Source organism: Struthio camelus, chromosome 10 (assembly GCF_040807025.1).
Source record: "Struthio camelus isolate bStrCam1 chromosome 10, bStrCam1.hap1, whole genome shotgun sequence".
In the NCBI taxonomy this organism is placed as follows: domain Eukaryota; kingdom Metazoa; phylum Chordata; class Aves; order Struthioniformes; family Struthionidae; genus Struthio; species Struthio camelus.
Window position 1 is genome coordinate 23,692,176 of NC_090951.1, and position 22,025 is coordinate 23,714,200.

The window sequence follows — 22,025 nt, forward strand, 5'->3', positions numbered from 1 at the left end:
CTGGGCCTGCTCAGAAGGTGTGCAGTTATTGGCAGTGGTGCAGTCTGGCTGGTCCTTGTGGGGCTAGTGTCTTCTGCTGCTGCTCCCCACTGCTGCCTGTGTCCTTGACTTCTGGGTGCAAGAGAGCTGGGGCAGCTTCTTGCAATGAATGCTGGCACACTCCCTCAGCAATCTGGTGAGGTACTCCAGAGGCACATGCTCACCCAGAGGGGCCTCCCCTTTGTCTCTGCCTTCTTCAGGCCACTCCGCAAGCACTCGTGTCCATCGCAGCCACAGTCCCTGGCGCTGCAGTCCAAAAGCATCCCCGTTATCACCAGTGCCACTAAAATTGCTTTTCAAAAAAAAAAATTTTTTTTCTTTTATTCTGTGGCAAGTGAACGGCCAGAGGTGGCTGTTCAGTGCTGTTCAAACTCAGTGAGGTACCTAGGGTTAATCCCACTTCTGTGGCATGCTCCTCGTGCAAGGTTTAGGCACTCTGCTCCTGTGCAAGCTGAAGGCTCTGTTGTTCGTGGGGGGCAGGAGGGAGCCCTGGATAGGCAGTTCTTCAGCTTGTTCTTTCGCCTGTTAAGGACAAGATACGATGTACGCGTGCTCTGCGAGTTGCTTGTGTGTCAAATGAGCCCTTATTAGAGGCAGGTATAGCGGGGTTTTTTAATGCCAGTGCCTAAAAAGAAATGGGGTTTTGTGGGTGTGACTGACCCGAAGGTGTTTGGTGGAGGATGGTATGTTTCTCCTGGAGATCTTGGATTCCTGTCCAGGCCAGGAAGTTGTTGCTCTCGGATACATGATGGTGTGTGCTGGAGAGCCTCAGTGTGAGGAGGGATGCTGTGTAGGAACCCAGAGGAGCAGGCCAAAGCAGCTAGGGGCCAAAGAGAACCATCTCCGAAGCTGCTTGCTTGGGGGACAGCAGATGCGTGGGTCCGTTTGCCACCAGCCTCGTGGCAGGAACACTATCCAGCCCCTCCACGCTGGGCTGGGTTGCTCTTGGCAGCGTTGTGTCCTGGGGACGGTAACAGGGCAGCAGCTGCAGGGCTGTTGCCAGTGGTATGCCTGCTGTGTGCACGTGTGTCATCTTCAGGCAAGCAGGGGAAGGAAGAGGAAAGCTGGAGGATGGCAATAAATTGGGAAGATGCCTTAGCACTTACCTAAAAACACGTCCTCTTCAGTGGTTGTATCTCTTGGTTTTTCGTTCTTGGTCCCCCTAACGCACACCGAGGCCCCCGTTGTTGCTGGGAAGGGTGAGCACCCAAGGGTGCAAGACACTCAGCCTCGTGTGCAAAGGAGGCCTGAGCTTTGGTGGTAGTGGCTCTCCTTACTTGTGCAGTGTGTGACAAGGCACGTGAGGTTGTAAGGTTCTTGCAAGGGATGTGAATCATGAGCACACAGGCCTTGGCAGGGCAGGCCACAGTCTGGTAATCTGTCTCAGAAACACTGGGCTATGTTGTGCTGTTTGGGCCTGAATTCATGAGCTAGCAGCTAATTGGTTAATAACCTGCAGCAGTCTGCCCCCCTCCCCTCCCTGACTACAAGAGTGACCTCTGAGGGACTCAGCATATCCCTGGTCAAACCACCTGGTGAACCTGTGAGGTGTGAATGGACAGGGAGATTCTGTGGTAACCACCTCCCATCTGTCAATCATAGTGAAGGGGCTGGAATATGCACATAAAGGGTTAGAACATACCTTCCTGATTGGCTAAAGGCCACATGCCCTAATTTGCATCAGCCTATAGAAAGAGAGTGGGGGGGGGGGGGTGGGGTGAGGGGGACCTTGAGGTGAGCAGCTGGAGAGTGGGGGAGGTTTGGGGTGGAGGAGCCCCAGTGGCCTTTCTGAAGGCTTGAAGGAGCTTGGCAGCCTTTTTAAAGGCCGGGCTCCAGCTGAAGACATCAGGAGCAGGGGAATCATTGATGACCACAAGAGGGCCTGAATGGTGGTAGCTGACCACTGTCCCCTAACAGGGCCTTGCTCTGCCTCTTCCCCCTCAAGTCAGGCTGCTGGCTGGGACCACCATTGAATCTGACACCCAGGAGACCCCTCTCTGGGGGGCAGGCACATAAGTGTGGGTGTACCACTTCTTGAGGGTGTGGGTTTGAAGCTCCATTCTCATAACAACCTGAGACCAGTAGGGCCTTAGTGAGGTTCAGCTCACCCCTTGCCTATCAGGTGGCATGTTGTGCAGGTGTGACCCGATAGACCATCCTACTCTTTACTGTGCACTCTCTTGCTCTGTCTGTCTTCCTTTTTGGGGGTATGGGGATCTTACTTTTGAGCTAGCTAATAGAACAATGTAAGCCCTAGATATGTGGTATCTAAATGAGTTATTTGTGAATAAGTTGTTAGTGTTGTCACTCCTTCTTGCTTATTTGGAGAATCTCTGTAGACCTATGCACTCAGTAAAGCTCCCATCAGCCCCCAGGAACCTGTTAGTTGTGAGTGGTTAATGAAGTTGTTGAAGAGGCCTTTTGCTTGGCTCAGGCATGCTTCTTCATCCAACAGCACCATAAGCTTTCCAGGTGTTGTGCAACTGTTGACTCACTGCTGACTAATTGAACTAACTGAGCAATTAGCTTAGGAATGGTGGCTTGATATTGACTCCCTGGTCAATAGTGCTTCAGTACCTAGAAGCTAATTGCTTAAGTAGTGCTGAAAGTACTGGAGAAATGTTGAATAAATGCTGGACTTGGACAAGGGTGTGACCCCCCCCCCCCCCGTCTCCCCCAAAAGAACAGTTTCTGGCATGAAAGCATCTCAATGGGAGGTTTGTCCTGGTGCATGCTGGTCTCCTTGCCCTCTGGGTGCTTGCAGATGGACCCCCACCCCACCTCGAGGAGGGTCCATGCACCCTGTCCCCCACCTCAAAAAGGGCCCCCTCAGCCTCTGCTTTGGGGCTGGAAATGCCGGAGCTTGCCTCTGTTTCCAAGTCCCCACAAGGCAGGACTTAGCCCCAGTTTCCAGCCACAGAATCAGCCACCTCAGCCTCTGTTTGCGGACCCCAAAAGGCAGGACTTAGCCTCTCTTTTGGAGCCCAAAAGGCAGGACTCCTTCACCTGTTCTTGTGCTTGAAAACAGGGAAGCTTGAACACCAAGCTTCCCTTGGTGGCCCTAAAAACACAGCACTCGGCCTCTGCTTTTAGTCCCCACAACAGGCACCCTTGCCTCTGTTCTCAGAGTCCCAAAAACACAGGACTTGGTCTCTGTTTCTGGAGCTGGAAAACCTTGGACTCTGCTTGGAGGATGCGAAAGGGCCAACTACGCCTCCATTCCAGGCCCCCAAAACAGAGGCCTTAGTCGCTGTCTGCAACCACAAGCACAGCAAACTTAAAAGCCTCTGTTTCTGGCCCCCAAAATGCAGGACTTGGCCTGTCTTCAGACACAAAGGCAGCCAACTAAGGCTCCCTTTCTGGGCCTCAAAGTGGCCTAACTAGCCTGGGTTTGTGGCCCCAGGAACCCAGGATTTAGGCCCCCTTTAGGGCTCAGAAGTGGGGAACTTGCTCTCCGTTCTCAGCCAGAAACACAGCCAGCTCAGCCCCTGCTGCTGAGCTCCACAATGCCTCCCCAAGTCTCTGGTGGTGGCCCCCAAACCTCACCACTTCCTGCCTGCCCTGGCACCTGGCCCCCAAAGCCCCTGCCGTCGGGCTGCAAGTGCAGGGCTTGGGGCAGCAGCCTCCACCTGGGATGGCCCTGGGTGGCTCTGGGCTGTGCTTAGGGCCAGGGCCGGGGCGTCCCTGCTGGGAGGGCCCGGCCCCGGGTGTGGGGCAGCCTGGGGGCGTTGGGCTTGGGCCCTTCAGCCTTTATTCCCTGGCCTGGCCCCACTCCCAGCCCTGGGAGAGCGGCCCTGCCCCCTTCCCCTCTGCAGCCCCACTCACCCCCAGGGGCTCCCAGTGCCCCTCAATCCCTGCAGCCCCCACTCGCCCCTTGGGCCCTCCGCTCGCCCCGGGGCCCCTCTCAGCCTCAGGCCCCCCCTTACCCCACTGTCCCCAGTGGCCTCTCCAGTGTCTGCAGTGCCCTCCCTCACCCCATCTCTCTGCTTCCCATGGCCCCAGGCAGGGCCCCAGGCTGGGCCGGGGGCACTGGGGCCACATCCTGGGGGCAGCAGGGCCGGGGCCGGCGCAAGACCCCCACAGAGCCTGGAAACAAGCTGGCGCCTTCCTCATGCGGATGGAGCTTTATTGTCCTCCAGCCTCGGGCTACTGGGGCCCCCGGCACGGGGCACCGCTGCTGCCGCCAGCCACGCACGGGGGGGCCTTGGCGTGCCACTGCCTCTGCTGAGCTGCAATGACACCAGAGGGAGGCACCGTGGGTGCTCGGCTGCTGTTTCCCCATGGCCCCCCATGGCCTCCGGAGCTCCACAGTGCTCAGCTGGGGGCAGCTGTCCTGGTCAGGAGCCTGGGGGCTGTGCAAGTCCTCTCTCCCCATTCCACACCCCCCCCCGCCCCCCCCACTTTCGGCACCAGCCACCCTGGCCTGGTGCTCGCGGGGCCTCTGGACACCTCCCCAGGACGTGGGGTGGGAGCTCGGTCTCTGTCACCTACCTCCCCACAAGAACGCCAGGTCCCATCGCTGGAGCCACTCAGCTGGCGCTGTGTCCAGGATGATGCCTGGCACATGGGGAAGTGCAGCCATCAGGGCATGGCCCCAGTCCCAAACCCAGCTCCAGCCCTGAAGCCCAACCCCGGCCCCGACCCGAGGGACGTGACCGGGAGCAGCGCGACAGCCCTGCACTGCCTCTCACCCAGGACGGTGACGGCTGTCACCTGCGACGCCTGGCAGCTCCCCATGCAGCAGCTCCGGGCTGTGCTGAAGAGCCTCTCCAGCAGCGCGGGGCAGTCTTGGGCCTAGGGCAGAGCAGGCACGTGGGAGCTCATCTCTGGCTCCAAGCGCCACCCGCTCCCGGGTGCCCTGCAGCCGGCACAGGAGCCACAGGGCAGCCACCCGCCCGCCTGCAGGGACGCAGGCCCCAGTGCAGAGCTCGCTCACCAGGTGACTGCAGATCTCGTCCTGCAGCTCGGCCGCGCTCAGCCCAGCGCTCGTGGCAATGCGCCTCCGCACCCTCTTTGACCCCAGAAACGGGGCGCACAGGTGGAGAGCACCCTTGCACGCCTGGAAAAGAGCATTGGCCCGTCACAGGGACGCTGAGCGCCTGCCCGCAGCACCAAGGGAGGGAGAAACCTCGCTGCCGCGCTGTCAGCGAGGGCCTGCAGAGACACCAGCAACAGCAGCACCACAGCTCTGCTGGCACCACAGGGCTTTCTGCAGATCTGCAGATAGCAGAAAGCTGCTTACATCGGAGACAGCTGGGGCTGGGTCCCGCAGGTGCAGCACAAGGCTGGGAAACACTTCCTCCACCTCTCTGCTGAAACTGGACCTCCTCCCTGAGGCAGACGAGGCCAGAGTCCCATAGAGGGTGAAGGCCAAGCGACGCAGCACCTCTTCCTCCTGCGAACAAAAAAGCCTATGTGGCAGGTGCTAACAAGGGTGCCGCCTACAAACCCCTTGGCACTAGCGCGGCACTGCCCACAGGGGGATGGCAGCCCCAGGACGGCTCTTGCCTGCCCAACATGAGAACGAGTGGCTTCACTTACCGCCCCCAGGAACGCCCGGGTGGACCTGGCGATGTCTGCCAGGGCAGAGCCCACGGCACTCGCCTTCAGCTGCCCCAGCACCTTCACCAGCGCCAGCAGGCTCTCGGCAGCCACCTCCGCACCGGCCACATCCTCCAGGCCCCTGCACAGCACCTCCACCACGGCCGCCCTGTGCCCCCGCAGCTGCAGAGTGATGGGTGCACGAGCTGCTTGCTAGTCCTGCCCCTCACTGGGGCTCTTCATCACAGTGCCAAGGGCTGCGCTTGCTCGAGCAAGCCCAGAGCAACCCCCTGCCTGAGGAGCCCCGCTTTGCACCCACTTTCCCTTTGCCACCCTGCTGACATCAGAGCAAGGAGCGTGGCCTTAGCACGGCCCCGCGTCCACCTCTGCTCGACACTCCAGGCTCTGCAAGCCCCGCGCACCTCTCCACTGGCACCTCTTGAGTTTGGGCTGTGTTCAGAGCACAGGAAAGGCCATCTCACCTTTGTGGGCGCTCCGCTGGCCACGTTGCCCACGCCTCTCATGGCCATTTGCCGCACGGTGTTGATGGGGTCACGTGATCTTTCTAGTAGGGCCTTCAGCAGGGGCTTCAGGAGCTTCGTCTTCTCCACCAGATGGTCCTTCACCAGCTGCAATAAAGCCACGGGGCTGCTAGCATCGGGACGCCATTCACGCCAGGCAAGACAGGACCCCTCCGAGCCCTCCCTGCCCTCCTGCTGCCTCACCTCAGCAAAGAAAGCCGTGGCCGTGAGCCGCAGGTTTGCCGAGGGTGAACCCAGCCACGGGAAGAGGCTCTGCACCAGGCGCTGCGGGACAAGCTCTGCGCGGATCAGCACGCTGCGCACAAAGCACGAGCAGGCTCGTGACACACAGTCACACAGGACGGCCACGGGCCACAACTCCCAAATTCACCGACTCCAATGCAGATGCTGCTCTGCACCTCAGCAGAGCTCCCGGGCATGAAGGAAGGTCCCAGCAGCCCTTTCCCTGGGCATAGCCCCCGCGACAAGGCAGGACACATTGTGGGGGCTCTCACCTCGCCAGGAGACACACGCCGGCGGTGTGAGCCTGGGGGTCTGCCAGGGATGCCCACACTCCCTGCTCCCGGAGCAGCCGCAGCCAGCGCTCCTCCAGGCACCTCGCCAGCACCAGCTCTAACGCCTCCACAAAAAGACTGTGGGGGAAAAAAAAAAAAAACCCAAAGAAAGCTCCAGGGGCAGAAGTTTGGGGGCAGATTTCTCTTTGGCAGAGCTAAAGCAGCTCAGCCACTTGGGGAGCTGTTCCTCCGCTCATCCTAAACTCCACCGAGGGACAGGCAAAGTACCCCTGAAATGACGCTCCAAGGTCTTCAAGTCTCAAGCTAACTGAAAGCTGGCATTTTTGCCCTTTGTCCTGCCCCAAACCCACAGACAGCAGGAGAAAGCCCAGAGTCCCTGGGCTGACTCCACGCCAGGCGCCCAAGGCACTCCCCAAGTGCTCTGCTCAGCAGCACTTTGGGGAGAGTGCCTTGTAGGTGGCACACAGCACCGATTTGCTCCTGCCGTTGCACAGCAGGAGCGTGGGCAGAGCATGGCACTGTGGGGAGCCTCACGATGGCCCCAGCTGGCGACACAGAGTTTACAGGCAGCCCTGCACCAGTGGGACAGTTGGGTGTGCCTGCAAGGCCATGAACCACACAAAGAGGCCAACCCCTGCCCCTGCCCCAGCCGCTCCTCACCTGCCCGGTGTGTCGTTGCTGCCCAGCTCCCCCAGGGACAGTGCCATCTCCTCCCCCAGCGTCTCGCTGACCTGCCCCAGGAGGCTGGGAAGCAGGGAGGGAAGCAGGTGCTGGACCAGCGTCTTGCTCCGCAGGACCACCAGCACCTCGGAGAGGGCGCGGGTGATCTACAGAGAAAGTCAACCAAGAACCACCTGGTAAAACAAGGGCTTTTCCCACTGTCCACGTCTCCCTGCCACCCTGGGGGGGCTTTTACTGTCTCCAATTCTCACTGCAGCGACAGCCTTGTGGCCCGGCAGCAGCAAACTGTCCCGACTCCCCACACCACTTACACTTCCACCCCCCTGGCACAGCACCCCGCCAGGCTCCACGGGTGCCCGCAAAGGGCACGAAACTCCCTCACGCTGAAGCACGAGTTGGAAAGCAGGCGTGAAGTGGCATAAATGCCTCTGCCGCTGACCGTACCGTGCGAGGCTCCAGGGCAGCCTGGCTGCTGCCCAGCTCTTGAGTGCAGCAGTCCCTCTGGTGGCTGCTCTTTCCAGCTGCCCTTAATTTTTTGGTTAAGCACACCAGGATGTGGCATCCCAGGGTGCTTCTTCCCAGGCTCCTCCACAGCTCCACCATGTCACTGCAAGAGAACAGACGCTCGCCCATGAGCCCCTAGCTAGCCTCGGGCACCTGCAACAGCCTCACGAGAGGCCAAAGGCTCTCCTTGTCTGCAACGGGGCTGGCCATGCCCAGCTCGGGACAGAGACACGAGCCCACGATGCTGCAGCGCTCAGCCTTTCCCCGGGGAAGAACCACCTGCTCCCTCGCGGGACCCCGCAGGCAGGTGCGCCCTGGGGCTGGCTCTGACTGCAGAGGGAAGGCCGAGGGCACAGACCTGTCCATGGGCAGGCGCTTCTGGAGGAGGCTGTCGAGCACCGGCTGTTGGTGAGAGCGGGCCAGGAGGAACATTGCCCGCAGCGCGAACCCCCTGGGCGTGCTCTGCCGGGTGCTGCGCAGGCAGCTGGAAAGGATGGTCACCATTTGGGGCACCTGAAAGCAGGAAGGCGAGAAAGAATGGCTTGGTGCGTCCTTTCCCCGTCCTTCTTCGGGGCCAATGGTCAACAACAGAGAGCAGCTAAAGGCGAATAGAAAAAACACCCCTCTCTCACCTCCTCCTGGAAGATTTGCTCCCCGCGCTCCCCCAGAAAGGTGAGCATCCACCGCCCAGCGGCCCACACACCCATGGGCCTGGCGCACAGCAAGCTCTCCACGATGGCGCTCGTGAAGTCTGTGGCCTGGGCTGCGGGGCAGGATTTGCAAACAAGCTGGGGAGAAATCAGGAACAGAAGAGACCACGTCATGGGTTGCTCAGATGCAAAACTCATGTCCTGACAGGAGTACTCGCATGCAAACTCGCACACACACACACATATACCGTGGCCCCCTCCCTGCTTTTTGGGGGCCAGTTACCTTCGCGATGTTGGTGGAGGTCGTGAGCAGAGACTCAGAGGTGACGGCGTTGAGCCTCTGACACAGGCGCCTGATCTCGTTGCTCCAGGCCGCCTCATCCGTGGTCTTGGCTGGAGCCAGGAGAAAGGGGAGTCACATTCAGGGGGAGCGAAACTCCGACCCCACGTGCTGGGGACGTGAAGTCTTGCCCACTCTCCTCACCTCCTATTTGGAGCAGGCGGCCGAGGCAGGTCGCTGCCCGCTGGCGGGACACGGCTGACGCGTCGCATGTCAGAGGCCCCAGCAGTCCTGCCAGGGAGCCGAACTGCTCGCACGCATGGCCTCGCTGCAGGAGCAAGAGGCAGGCAAAGAGGTCACTGGCAGCCCCCGCGGCCACTCGCCCTCTCCCGGCCACGCTGCCCCCGAGCTGTGGCTGGGCAGGGGGCAAACGAGGAGCCGTCCTGCAGCCCCAGGAGACCCACAACCCGGCGCCTGCTGGGGCAGCTCTCCCTACGCGCATGGTCCCTGCTCACCCTGTGCTCGCGTCGCTCTTCATAAGTGCCCAGCAGCTGGACGCAGACCTGCAGGGCCCTCTCCCGCTCGCATGCGTGGGCCGAGGTGAGCCAGCGCCGCAGGACCTGGGCACGGGCACACCTGTCTCACCACGGGCGTCTTTCCACCCGAAGCCCTTCGCCAGCCCCCTCCTTCCTCGGCCTTGCTGCTTGCACAGCCCCGGTCTCTCTGGGCACCCCAGCCCCAGGCGAGGAGCCCTTCCCCGTGGGGACCTCCCTGCTCTGGGCTCTCGCTGCGGGCAGCATTGACCTGTGCAGCACCCCTCGCACACGGCTGCGGCTGGGGAGAAGCTCTGGCTCATCCAGGGGGCTCGGCAGGACACTGCGAGCTGCCTGCAAGCAGGCTGCTGCCGATGGGAAAAAGCTTGGGTGCCAAATTAGGGCAAGGGGGCCTGAACCTAGGACCATTTCCCTGTCCGCCACAGCAGGGTGTTACCCCTAGTTGCAGGGAAGCTCCCCTCCTCACACCAGCCCTGCAGCAGGATCCCCACGCCTCTGTCCCGCTCTGACAGCAGCGACGCTTTCCCCGCCCCCGCCCCAGGGACACTCACCTGCACCAGGTCCTTAAAGCAGACAGGGGCCGGCTCCGCTCGGAGAAGGGCTGCCACGAGCTGCCCCAGCACTCGCAGAGACAGCGCGTGCACACCCTGGCACCAGAAAGGGGGACTGAGTTCGGGCACCCCATGCACTCGCCAGCACAGCCAGCGGCTGCCAGAGTGCGGGGCGCCCGCAGCTGGGCCCCCGCCCAGGGGTGGCCAAGAAGCGCCGGCAGGTACCGATGTGTGTGGAGCAGCTGCCCCCGTCTCCCCTTCCTTTGCCATCTGCTCCGGGCGACGAAGGCGCACGACGCCCTGGCAGCACTGAGCCAGGAGGTTGTGCTTTTCCTCCCTCCTCAGATGGGGCTTCAGCTTGCTGCCAGGAGAAAAAGGGAGGGACGACAGAGAGGGGGCTTACTAGCACTCTCCAGAGTGAGTCACACCACCACTGGCTTTGTCCCCATCGACAGCCCCAAATCCAACACCCTCAGCTCCAGCCACACCGGCTGTCTGGGCTGGGGCACGCAGCCACTCCCACAGTCCCGGGGACAGACCCTACCTCAACTGCTCGATGGCCACGATGGCCCGGGGGTGCACCGGCGACTCCTGCGGCTCCTCCTGAATCACCTCCTGCAAGTCACAGAGAGACACGCGCAAAGTGGGCAGCGGGCAGGGGTGAGGGAGAGCCTGCCCGCCCACCCCGGCCACGCGTTCTTCTGCAGGACCCTGCAGGCACTGGCCCCTCAACCCCCATGGCTCCCTCAAGGGTCCCGCAGGACGAGGCAGCAGCTCCCCAGCACCCAAATGTCCCACGCTCCCCTGCCACGGTTCCAAGTGCCAGCACCCAAGCACCCTGCCCCCTGGGAACGAGGCTCGGGGAGCTTGGGAGCTCGTGCACCGCCCCGGGAGACCATTGCTCCTCTGGGCAAACCTGCCCCACGGCAGAGCCCACAGCCACCCCTGCGTGACGGCCTCGGCTCTGGGCACTCACCAGCAGGGTCTGCAGCAGCTCCCGCTTGCGGCAGAGCTCAAACCTGGGGCAGGCGCCCACAGCCCCGATGGCGAGGCTGATCTCGGTGACACTCTGCACCAGGGAGAGCCTCAGCTGGGCATCCTGATTGCAGGGGAGGAAAACACACTTTGAGCTCCTTGAAGGGCTGAGGAACCTGCCTCCAAGCACAGTGCGGGGAGGAGACTGTGCCCTCTGGGAGCCCAGCAGACCCCAGCTCGGCACCCGCGGCCTAGGAAGGGACTCTCCTCGCCCCTCCTGGGAAGGAGCCTCTCACGGGGAGGCAAGCAGCTGCCCCAGCTGCTGGCCAGAAAGACCCACAGATCCCGGCCCAGAGGAGCAGGGCAAGCAGCGCTGGCGCGGCTACGATGGGAGAGGTGCGCATGGGAAGGGTGAGGAGAGGCCGGAGCTGGCAGCACCCGGCCGGCTATGCCCTGCGCCCCGAGCACCCACCTGGCGGCCCTCTCGGTAGAGCTGCAGGACGTTCCCCACGATGTCTCTCTCGATATGGGCCAGCAGCTGCTCCCTGGGGGCACGCAGCGCCATCCTGCCGTACACCACCATGAGCGCAGCGCGAGTAGCGCGGGTCCTCACCGTGTTGCTCTGCTGGGGGTTTGTCGGAGAAGCACCGAGACATCAGCCCACGGCCCCACTGTGCCCGGGACTCCGCACGCTCCCGAGGCAGGAGCTGCTCTGCACACGACCGGCAGCTCGGCTCCCTGCGCACCTCTAGCAGCTCTAACAACAACACCCTGGGCTCTTTACCTTCTGGTGTTTCAAAGTGCCCATGAACGCCTTCACCGAGGACAAGGCCAGCTGGAAGTGGCTCTCGGCACAGCGGGACACAACTGAAATCATTCCCTGCAACGCAGCAGAAACAGGGAGTTGCTCCCACCAGCTCCACTGGCCAGGCAGGACCTTTCCCACGGCAAACAGCAGTGAAGAGAAAACCAGCAAAGGCTGGAGCAGGCCACGCAGAGCCCCTCTGCCCTGGGGACACGCCGAGGACACTCGGCAAAGCAGGGCGACACGAGGAAAGCTCACCTGTGCCTGCCACAGCTCCAGGTAGTTGGCTTCTTGGAGATATCTCAGTGTCTGCTCTTGCACGTGCCTGAGACACCCACAAGCTGCCAGGGCCGTGCCGAGAGCCTTGTACAGGAAGCGCTGCAAGAGAAGAGGCCGAGCCCTGGCTGTGGGGACAGCCCAACCTGGCGGGAGAGGGCCAGGCCACGGCCAACCCCACCATGCTGGCACCCATGCCCAGCGACCCGAGGGCTCTCTGGCGCAGCCCTCGGACGCGTGAGCAGCGGCAGCGGCACCGCACAGGGAACAAACCTTCTCCCAGGACAGGCGGGGAGAGCTGCCCAGCTGCTGGCTCAGCTCCCGGCTCAGGCCCACCGTCCAGGCCTCACTCCCAACGACCTCCAGCGAAGTTCTCAGGAACTAGGGTGAAGAGGACGATGAAGCAAATGCTCACCTGCCCCTTACCAGGGTCTTGTGCACATCCTCTGAGCACGCAGCACCCACGGCCGGGGCAAGTGCAGGCTGCTCGGGAAGTGCCTGCCCTGCTCCGTCCTCCCACCATTTTTCCTGTCCCCTGCTTGCCCCATCCAGCTGGGGACCCCACACGCATGCCATACCTTAAGCAGAAGGCTCTCCCACTCGGCCACATGCAGGGAGCTTGCGGTTGTTCCTGCAAAGCCAGAGGAAGCAAAAGCCCTCGCCGTTATTCCAGCGGGCTCCACAGCAGAGCCCAGGGGTGGTCTTTGCCGTCCAAAGCCCCACAGCCTCAGGCCAGTGGGCTGACAAGAGCCAGCAAACCCAGGACCGTTCCCCTCCACCAGGCTGGGGAGCTGAAGGCATTTTCCTGCCCCTCCGCCCCCCCAGCCTCTCCCGCCTGCCCGCACCTTACCTGCCAGGTGCTGCAGCAGCAGGGGGATCTCTGCGGCCCACTTTGCTCCCACGGCTCCATGGATCGTGCTGGGGAGCGCCTGCAGCAGCTGCAGGGCCGCTGCTCCACGGCCACCGCCCGCGTGCGGAGACACCGCCGCCACCACCTAGGCCAGGGCAGCAGGGAGACGGGCTCACGCCTGCCCCAAGAGCTGCAGCTGCCCCCATAGGCAGGCAGGCAGGCAGGCAGGCAGGGAGGTTGGCACTGCCCCAGCTGGCAGCAGGCAGCTGACCCAGGTGCTGCCGTCCTCCAGGAGGAGCAGGAGCCCCTGAGGGGCAGGGGAGGCTCAGGCTGCCTCCGACAGCTCCTGCCTCCTCCCGGGGTGCCTGGCACTGGCCTCGGCACCATCTCTCCCCGCCTCTCCTCTTGCCCGGGCCTCAAAAGCTCTTTCCCTGGGGCCCCACTACTCACCAGCAGGCGAGCCAGCAGGGCCTGGGGAGCCGGCAGAGGGGCTGCGGGCAGAAGGAAAGGCTGCGTGAGACACCCAGCCCCTCCGGCCCTCCTCGTGCCGCATCCCACATCCCCGCATGTGGCTAAAGGGGACCCGGCTGCGCCGCCTCCACACCAGCTCTGCCGGGCTCCCGTGGCTGAACAGCCACCGCTGAAGGCAGCCCCGGCATGGCAGGAACAAGCCCCCAGGCCCCCGGCGAGAGCTGGCTGCAGCAGTGCCAGGCGGCTCCGCCAGGGAAGGGGCACGCGGGGCAGAGCCCTCGCACCCAGCGAAGGGCACTGCTCTGCCCTGCACTGCCCCGGGCCTCCTGCGTGGGGCCGCCAAGGGACAACAGGGATATGCGCTGCCCCGCTCACACCCAGCCTGGCGCAGCATGCCAGGACTTTCTGCTCCCCACCTAGCTCCTCAGATTCTAGAGCCTCGGGTGCCGCCTCCTCTTCCTCGCGCCCTGCGCTCTCCTGTCTCTCAGCCAGGGCACGCAGACAGCGGCAGAGTGGGACCAGCATGCCAGTGTACTGGGCTGGCACCACGTACCGCAGCAGCCTCGGCCACAGGAGCTGCAGGCAAGAACCAGGCCGTTCAGCACGCCGGCATTTCCACCTCTCCATCCCTGTTCCCCCATCATTGCCACTTCTCTGGCACCGGCCCAGCCCTTCAGCCTCGGGCCTCCCCTAACTCAGAGGTTTCGGTCTCGCCCTGCCTTTCTCCTCCACCTTCTCTCCCTCTTGCCCACCGTGCTTCACACTCCTTTCCCCCTCCCTTTGGCTGCCTGGTTGATGAGAGCTGCTGGCACAGCTCACCCCCAGGGGGCAGGTCACCTCTGCACTCCAAGGGGACACAGGATTCCTATGGCCCCACCAGCCCCTACATCTCATGTACGGGATGTGGCCAGGACACATGCCCAGTGGGCTCGAGTCAGCCGCAGCATGTGCTGAACAAGCAAGTCCGGCCCCACAAAGCTAAACCCCAGCTCTTCTCCGCTGCTTTAGTGGCTAAGACAGGGGTCCCAGTGCACAGAGGAAAGCCTCGGACACCCCCAACCCCACTGCTCACAGAGCTTGCACATGGAAAGGACTGGTGCGTTTCCGTGAGCCGCACACACTCCGCGGTGTGTCGGGGAGAGGTTCAGGCCACAGGGAGGGTGAGGAAGAGCGTCCCCAGGCAAGAAGCAGCGGCAGGCGGAGGACAACTCACTTTGGCCACCCCTCTGGCAGACATGTCCAGCGTGCCCAGGACATGCCCGCACAGCCGCTGAACAGCCCTTTCTTCCCGGGCTTCCACCGCACAAAGGCTTCCCATGGCCTGCGAGACAGAGGTGGGAAACACCCGTCACTGCCCCTTCCCAGACCCTATGGTGCACAGCGATGCAGAGCCCCCTCCCACCGTGGCACCGGTGTGGCGGCCCTGCTGCACCCAGCTCTCTGCTGCCAGGGACGCCCGTGGCAGCACAGCACAGTCGGAGCATGGGACGCAGCCCTGGCGCCTTGCTCTGCCCTTACCAGTCTGCCCGAGGCCCGGCTGAACTCGCTGAAGATGTGCCCCACCACGTCCCACGCCGAGCAGCCCGGGGCACTGGAGCACAGCAGCTCCCCGATGAAATGCAGAACTGCCTTCCTCACCTGCCAGGGAGGCTGCTGTTATGACCCCGGCCCACAGCCCCAGGGCAGGCTGCCTTCGCAGCGCTGCAGCCCTTCTGGCTGGGCCAAGACGACAAGGGTGCAGCAGCAGCCCACACTCCACTGTCGCCACTGGGCTTTAGCCCTGTGCCCTGCCTTTGCCTGCTGCTACAGCCCCGCCAGGCTCTGCGCCAGGGAAAGGGTGGCTCTGCCCCCGCGGCAGCACCGTGGCACCATCCCTGCCCAAAACAGCTCACCTGGGCCGCGGGGTCGCCACGCACAGACTGCACAAGCTTCACAAACAGGGGCAGCTTCTCCCTCATCTCGGCAGCTGCAAGGGACAAGGAGAGGTGTGCGCTGAGGCCGAGCCCCCATTTCCGGAGGGATTCCTCACAGCTCCCTGGCTTTTTGTACACAAGTGGGACAGAAAAGCAGGGCCAGACTGCGATGGCAGAGGAAGCAGCAGCATCCCGGGGGGACTCCATTTCTCTCTCCTGGCACACTGACCATCAGAGCGGACCAGAGCTTGCAGCACTTCCACGGCTGCCACGCGATCAGCCTTGCTCCCGCTCCTCAGCTTGCAGTACAGGAACACGATTGTCTCCGCGGGGCAAATTTGGGCTGCGAGGAGGAAATCACGCTCAGCATTAGTGACCAGCATCTTCGCACCCGGGTAGGTTTGCGACACAGCTGCCAGCACACGGCGGCACGGCGCTGCCTCTCCTCTCCTCACCCTGCAGCACGGCGCAGCGGCACAGCTCTGCTCTGTGCTCTGGGCTGGGTGGCTCGATCTCGTCACAGAGCTGTGAGAACAAGGTGTGTTTCAGAGAAAGCCAGATCGGTGTGCAGAGGGACAGGAAAGAAACTGTGCTGTCAGCCCTCGTCTCACGGGCAGCTCTGGGCGCGGCCCCACCACCAAAGCCCAGAGCTCCGGGCGCACGCAGAGCTTTGCAGCTGAGGCTGCCCAGGAGCCTCAGGCCAGCAACGTGGCACCAGGCCTTACCTGCTGGTGCACAGCAGCGTTGATGGCCAGAAGCTTGGCCCGGGGCACGAGGGTCTGAACGTCCGCCACAGCCCCCAGGAAATAGCTGAGACTCTGCAAGGGAGCATGAGAGGGCGAGGGGGGCTCTCACCGCCAGCCGCCCGGAAAGGGAGAAACCGGCATCGCTGGGAGAGGCCATGGCCTGAACCCACGTCCAGGGAAAGCCCAGCCCCGCATGGGGCTTCTGGTTCGTCCTTCCCACAGAGCAGCAGGAGACCAGGAGGTCTCCTCTGCACAGCCCTGCTGGGACAGCCTTTCCTGGCACGTTTCCCCGCCCCCAACCTCTCCCTGTCCCAGGGGCAGGATGCAGCCCTGGGTGCGAGGGCAGAGCTCCTTGTGCACCCCCCCCCAGCCCGGGAAGTGGCGCAGCCTCCCGTCCTGAGCTGCTCGCTCCAGCGACTCACCGCTCCCTCCTGGCCCTCCTGCCTTGCTGATTTCTTCCAGCAAGAGCCCAGGAAGCCTCTGGCCTTTGTTCCCCATTCCTGCCCAAAGGGGTCCCAGCTCCTCCCGGCACCCCGCAGCTCCCCAACACCTTGCGGCACCCGCACAGCGCCCGGCTGCGCCGTGCCCTGCGCAACACCTCACCGTGGTCACCCCAAAGGGCTCCCGCACTTCTCGATACTGGTGCAGCAGCCAGAGGAGCTGCTCCCAGGCGCGCTCGCGGTGCTGCTCCGCGTGCAGGAGGACACCCATCATGGCACCCATCGCCCTGAGGACGGCCTGCTTGACCTGCCGAGGGTTGGCGACATGCGGCGGTGAGGGCTGAGGGTCTCTCCAGCACTCGCCTCCCCCAGACACCAGCCTGCCCTTCCCGCGCAGGGGACTGTCCCTTCTCCCTGGCCAGAAGGGCTCGCTCACCAGCACAGAGAGCATTTCCTCCCGGCACACCCTCAGCCTGCCCTGTCAAAAAGGCCCTGGGATTCCTACGCGGAGTAGCAGGCCGGGCACTGTTGCTTTCTGGCACAGAGCCGCGAAGGAGAGCTGCCGTCCTGCCTGCCAGCTGGCACTGCTGGCCCCGGCATGCTGCCCGCAGGCTCCCGGCTCGGGGCCCTTTCGCAGCCAGCCTGCTCCCTTTGACTCCTTGCAGAGCCCCACCGGCCCCTGCAGACGTCCCTGCTGCTGCCCACGGCTGCAGAAGCAGCAACGCTCACCTCTTCCTCCTCACAGCGCCGCCAGTTTCTGCCCACGTAGCGGAAGAGTGGGTAAACAGGGGCGCAGAGTTGGGCCGCCCCCAGGCGAGGGAAGGCACATTTCTCCCACTCGCGGAAGTACGTGTTTATCCCTCGGCACCACTGCTCCACAACTGCAGCATGAGAAGGGAAACAGGATCGTGGCAAAGTCTCTGACCAGCAGGAGACCTCGTTTCAACCAGGCCCCCGAGCCTGATTTAAGCCGACGCCAGGCTCGCCAGGCCTCAGGTCTGCCTTCAGGCACACGTTGCATGAGGGTCTGAGACACCTGGGTTGAAATGCTGCCTTGTTTCTCCCCTCTTCCGCCCCAGCACACCTTTTCCTCCACACAGCCTTGCTGCCCTCCACCACTGCCCGCTGCAGCCCCTGCCTCTTTCTTCCCAAACATTGGCCCCTCAGCACAAGCTTGGAGGCTTTGGCAATTCTTTCCTGTGCTCTCCCTTAAAGCCCACAAGCTCCTTGGGGCAGCCGCACCGAGCGCCGGCCCGGCCTGCCCACAGGCACCCCGGCAGCACCCGCTGCTCCTGCTCGTTCAGGGCAGTTGGGGGCTGCTGAGGCTGGAGCTCACTGCGGCTCAGCCCTGCCCTGCCTGCCCCGAGACCCCAGCGAGGCGCCCAGGGCCACCCTGGCCCCTTCCGCTCCCCGCGGGCCCTGGCCGCAGCGCCGACACTCACCGCCGCAGACAGTGCGCAGCAGCCGGCTGCTCCCCACCTCGCTCAGCACACCGTGCAGGGCTGACAGCGTCGTTTCCACGAAGGGCACGCACTGCAGGGCTGCAGAAAGGGCAGGGGCGGTGGGGCGGAGGGCGGCTGCCGTCAGCCGGAGCTGCCACGGCCCGTGGGCTCTGTCCCCCGGCAACGCTGCCAGACCAGGGCTGTGGGGCCATGCCAGAGGGCAGGGGGACGGGAGAGCTGCCGAAGCCCTGGGGGAGGCCCTGGCATGGGGAGGGTTCCTGCCAGGGCACCCATGTACCACCAGCTGCCTTCCCCGAGGGGTGCGGGGAAGCCCTGGGGCATGGGGAGGACAGCGTGGGGCAGAGCCCGGCACATTTGGTCTCCAGCAGGTTCCCTCCAGCCCAGCGCAGCCCAGACTGTTTTGGCCAGGGTGACGAATCCCTTCTCCTGCCTGTCACCCACTGTAACGCGGAGTAGCAGGCCGGGCACTGTACCGTAGCGGGCAGCGAGGTTGCGCAGGGTGATGAGGACGAACTCCTCCGACATCCCCTCCAGAGCCTTCAGGTGGCCCTGCAGCACCGACATCACGTCGTGCAAGTGGGAGCGGGCCAGTGCCACCAGGACACCACTAGCGTCCGTCCTCACAGCGGCTGTCACACCCTGAAAGACAGCAGTTTGCGCGTGACAGCAGCGTGACTGGCCGTCCCCCACAGCTTGGCCTCGAGGCAGGACAGAGAACCGGTAACTCGACTCCAACTGTCCCTCGCTCACAAACAGCCCTGCAGCCACCTCTCTGCACAGCTCCCGGGTCACTGCCCCAACCCCCTGCCAGGACCCGTCCCCGAAGCCTCTCCTGTAGGACAGACGTGCCAAGCGCAGGGGTCCGGGGTTACCCTCAGAGAGGACAAGCTCACCTGGGCAGCTTGCAGGTCCTCGAATGCCACCGCTATCACTCTGTCCACGACAGAGTTCTGCAAATGGCTCTCGTCGTGCCACAAGACGCTCTCCAGCTCGCGGTAAATCTCCGCTCTGCCATCCTGGGGACACACCGCACACGGCAGCAATGGGACGTGTCGCCCTCACATCAGCTCCGCCATGCTGACGCCAGGGACGAGCCGCCGCCACCGCTCAGCACAGCCGTCGGGAGTGGGCGAGAAATCCCACGCTGGGATTTCCCAACCCAAACCCTAACCCTAACCCCGGGGACGCTGCCACCTCCTGCAGGAAAGCAGGGTGCGCGGTAGTGTCCGCTCAGCGCCACCAGCAGCATCCGGTTTTTGGGAGGAGGCACGGCAGGAGGACAGAGGCGCCATTGAGCGAGATCAGCTCACAGCACCTGGGGAAGCTGGGCGCTACGGGGAGCCCTCGAAGCCCCACGCAGCCCCATGGGATGCCCCCACCTCACCTCGACGCCTTGCAGCCGGTCCAACAGAGAGGTCACGACGGCGGCAAAGGTAGCAACGGCCGCAGGGCCAGAGCCAGCCGCCCTGCCGCCGTCCTCACCCCGCGCAGGTCCGGACTGGGGACCTACACAAGTGAAGAAACCTGGAAGGAAAGAAGCGGAGGGTTTGCGTTGCTTCAGCAGCCGCAGGGGCGGGCCCTGAATTGGGGCAAACGTCTCCCCAGCTGGAGTACGGGGTAACAGGAGAGGCTGGCAGAGCCGGCTCTGTGTAATCTGGAGAAGAGCAGCCCGGGGGCAGCTTGGAGCTGGCCCCAAGCGCATGACCCCGACTCTCCCCGAGCCAGCAATGTGGGCACCAGCTGGTCCCCGTCACCCCCATCGAGCGGGCCGGCAGGCTGGGTGCCGAGTGCGGCACCAGCCCCCACCTCGGAGCACTCGCAGCACCCCCATCGCGGCAGGACTCCCTGGACGGATGCACTGCTCCGCCAGCACCTCCTCCCGCGGGAGCTACGAGCCACTGGGCCAGCGTGGGCCCTGGGAGGGAGAGGGGACCTGGCCACTGTGACCAGTGAGGGGCCACTGTGACCCGTGGGGGGCCCCGACACCTCACAGAGGGCTGCTGGCAACGCGGGGCTGCGGGGGGGGAGGGCAGGCACGGCCGCACCAGGGACCCCCCCCCGCCTCGCCCCAAATGTGGGCATATCCCCCAGGCGCCAGCGCTCGCAGTCACTCGTCGGCCTCCGGTGGTTCTGAGCAGTGACCGTCTCCAAACGCATCGGCCACTTTAGGTTATCTCCTAAGATAACCTCCTAAGTGCCCATCCCAAAAGAGCACCTCTTCTGAATTGCGCCACTCTTCTAAAGAGCTTCAGGCAAACCACCAGCAGCCACCCGGCAACTGCCAGCTCCCACATCATCCCCTCAGCAAACACTGCTGCAGACGAAAGCCCTAAACACGAAGAGCAAACAAAAAAGAGGGCAGGGAAAGTATGCTAGGGACGGATCTCAGGACAAGGAGAAAGACTGACTGGCGCTTGGTCAGGATCCTGGCTGGAGACACCAGGCAGTGCGTTAAGTCCTTCTGAACATGGCAAAAATTAAGATGCTTTCATCGTCCTGAGCACCACAGACAGAAATGGCAGCAGACCTGCTGTCATACCCCTTCTCCCAGGAAGCGGATGAAACAATATTGTAGCGTTAAGCTTCTGGGCAGCTGGACTAAATCCTTCAAGCAGAAACCTGGGGAGAAGGCTGTGCCTCGAGCGCCAGACCCAGGCTAAGCAGAGGGGAGCTTTGGTTTGGGAAGCCACGTGGCCTAACAGAGAATTGCTCGGGGCCTTGGGCAGCTGGAGGCATCCCCGGCCACCCTGACTGGTGGTGGGAGCCTCGGCTGCACTGCGGGGCCTCAGTACCCCTGTCCTGCATGGGCTGCCACTCGGCGGGCACCTCACACGACAAGAGAGCTGGATATTTATGTCCGTAACGAGGCCCGAAGAAAAGCACTCCTATAGAAAGCCACCTGCCAGACAGCAGCACTGCCTCTGTGCACCTCCAACCCCTCCAACTGGGTATGAAGCAGCTTGAGACACTTCCCAGCTGTCACTGGGACACCTCTGGGTTTCCACAGGTTTTATTAAAAGCGTGGCTTTTTGGCATTCCGACAGCTACTCTTTCCAAAAGGCGCTGCAGGGAGAGCAGCTGGCCTACGGAGGCCACGAAACAGCAGCGCCTGCCTTCGTGGCACCTGTAGCTCTGCACAGACCTTCCCAGCTCACGCAGAGGCACCTCCAGCTCCGCGTGCCCTTGGGACCCGCAGCAGCCCTGACAGCAGCCCCTGCTGATGCTCCCCGAGCTCCCAAAAACCAACTCTGGAGCATCAGGCCCTCTGGCACTGCCCGCAGGGACTTGCTCCGCTCTACCCACAGCTCACCCAGCTGGATGCTGGGTGACAGCTCCGTCCCACAGGTCTCCTCAGCACAGTGAGGGGAGATGACGGGGCCTTGGACTGACACTTCATTTGAAAAGTAAAACTCATCTCCACCTCTCTATTTCCTCCCTAACAGCCTCCCTTCCTGCCTCACCCTGTCACCTGACACAGCTCCTCTGCACCTCATTTCCTTCCTTTAGAGGGACAGGCAAGAGAGAAAGGCCCTTTCTTTTACTCCCTGAACTGAGAGGAAAACAAACTTTGTGTTTTCTACTAATGCCAAAGCAATGTATTAAGAGTAAATGGTTTCTCAAATGAAAGGGTAACTTCCTGTCTCCAGTTCTAGAGAAATGCCTGCGAGCGCTAAAAGGCTCATAAAAGGAGTGTGAGAAGGGACCTCAGGACCCTCAGGAGCGGGCAAGGAACTGTTGCCTCGCAACACTCCTGTTGCCTTGACAGCCAGGCTGGCCAAGGTGCAAGGAGGGAGGCCAGACTCCACAGTGTCCAGCTGACCACAGGACAGTGCTGAACTGGGATTGAGGAAGAAAGCTTTGTGCAGGGTAGCACGCTGGCAGACCAGGCCCATCATGCCCAGCATGTCGCTGTCCACCACTCCTCCATGGCGATTACAGCACAGCTCTATTTGTTTAAGGACAAAGCTGCGGGGCTGCCTGCTCCCTCTGTGTGGACCGGCCACCCAGCCGTCAATACATGGGGAGCACTGCTCTCCGGGCTCTCTCTGGGCAGCGGGGAAGCACAGCTGAAATGCGGCACCTTGGGACAGGCTCACACTCCCCAGGGCACGCTGTTCCCTGCAGGGCAGCTGACCCCAAACAGCTTGGACAGCCCAGGGACAGACCTGCTGCCCACATGGCCTGCAAAGCCCCCGGGACAGAGGCTCAGAGCTGCTCCTGCTCGAAGG

The 22,025-nt window shown here is 63.0% G+C and overlaps 1 protein-coding gene across 1 annotated transcript; it reads right to left on the minus strand.

Annotated features, from left to right (window-relative positions):
• Positions 1-591: 591 nt before the first annotated feature.
• LOC138068536 (maestro heat-like repeat-containing protein family member 2B) lies at positions 592-21,701 on the minus strand. Its single transcript, XM_068956368.1, has 41 exons — positions 21,617-21,701; positions 21,107-21,187; positions 19,181-19,320; positions 18,690-18,812; positions 18,270-18,435; positions 17,776-17,874; positions 17,063-17,214; positions 16,497-16,640; positions 15,873-15,965; positions 15,603-15,672; positions 15,377-15,490; positions 15,127-15,200; positions 14,753-14,872; positions 14,448-14,555; positions 13,651-13,810; positions 13,214-13,254; positions 12,187-12,294; positions 11,896-12,015; positions 11,617-11,712; positions 11,305-11,457; positions 10,834-10,956; positions 10,402-10,472; positions 10,083-10,218; positions 9,858-9,953; positions 9,268-9,372; positions 8,957-9,080; positions 8,756-8,865; positions 8,455-8,610; positions 8,181-8,335; positions 7,763-7,925; positions 7,298-7,464; positions 6,617-6,754; positions 6,306-6,417; positions 6,063-6,209; positions 5,581-5,763; positions 5,282-5,434; positions 4,976-5,098; positions 4,731-4,833; positions 4,531-4,596; positions 1,146-1,229; positions 592-1,000 (listed from the first exon to the last, which is right to left on the minus strand). Exons 1-41 carry the CDS (start codon positions 21,699-21,701, stop codon positions 951-953), a joined length of 4,812 nt encoding a protein of 1,603 aa, XP_068812469.1. The 3' UTR covers positions 592-950.
• Positions 21,702-22,025: the final 324 nt, after the last annotated feature.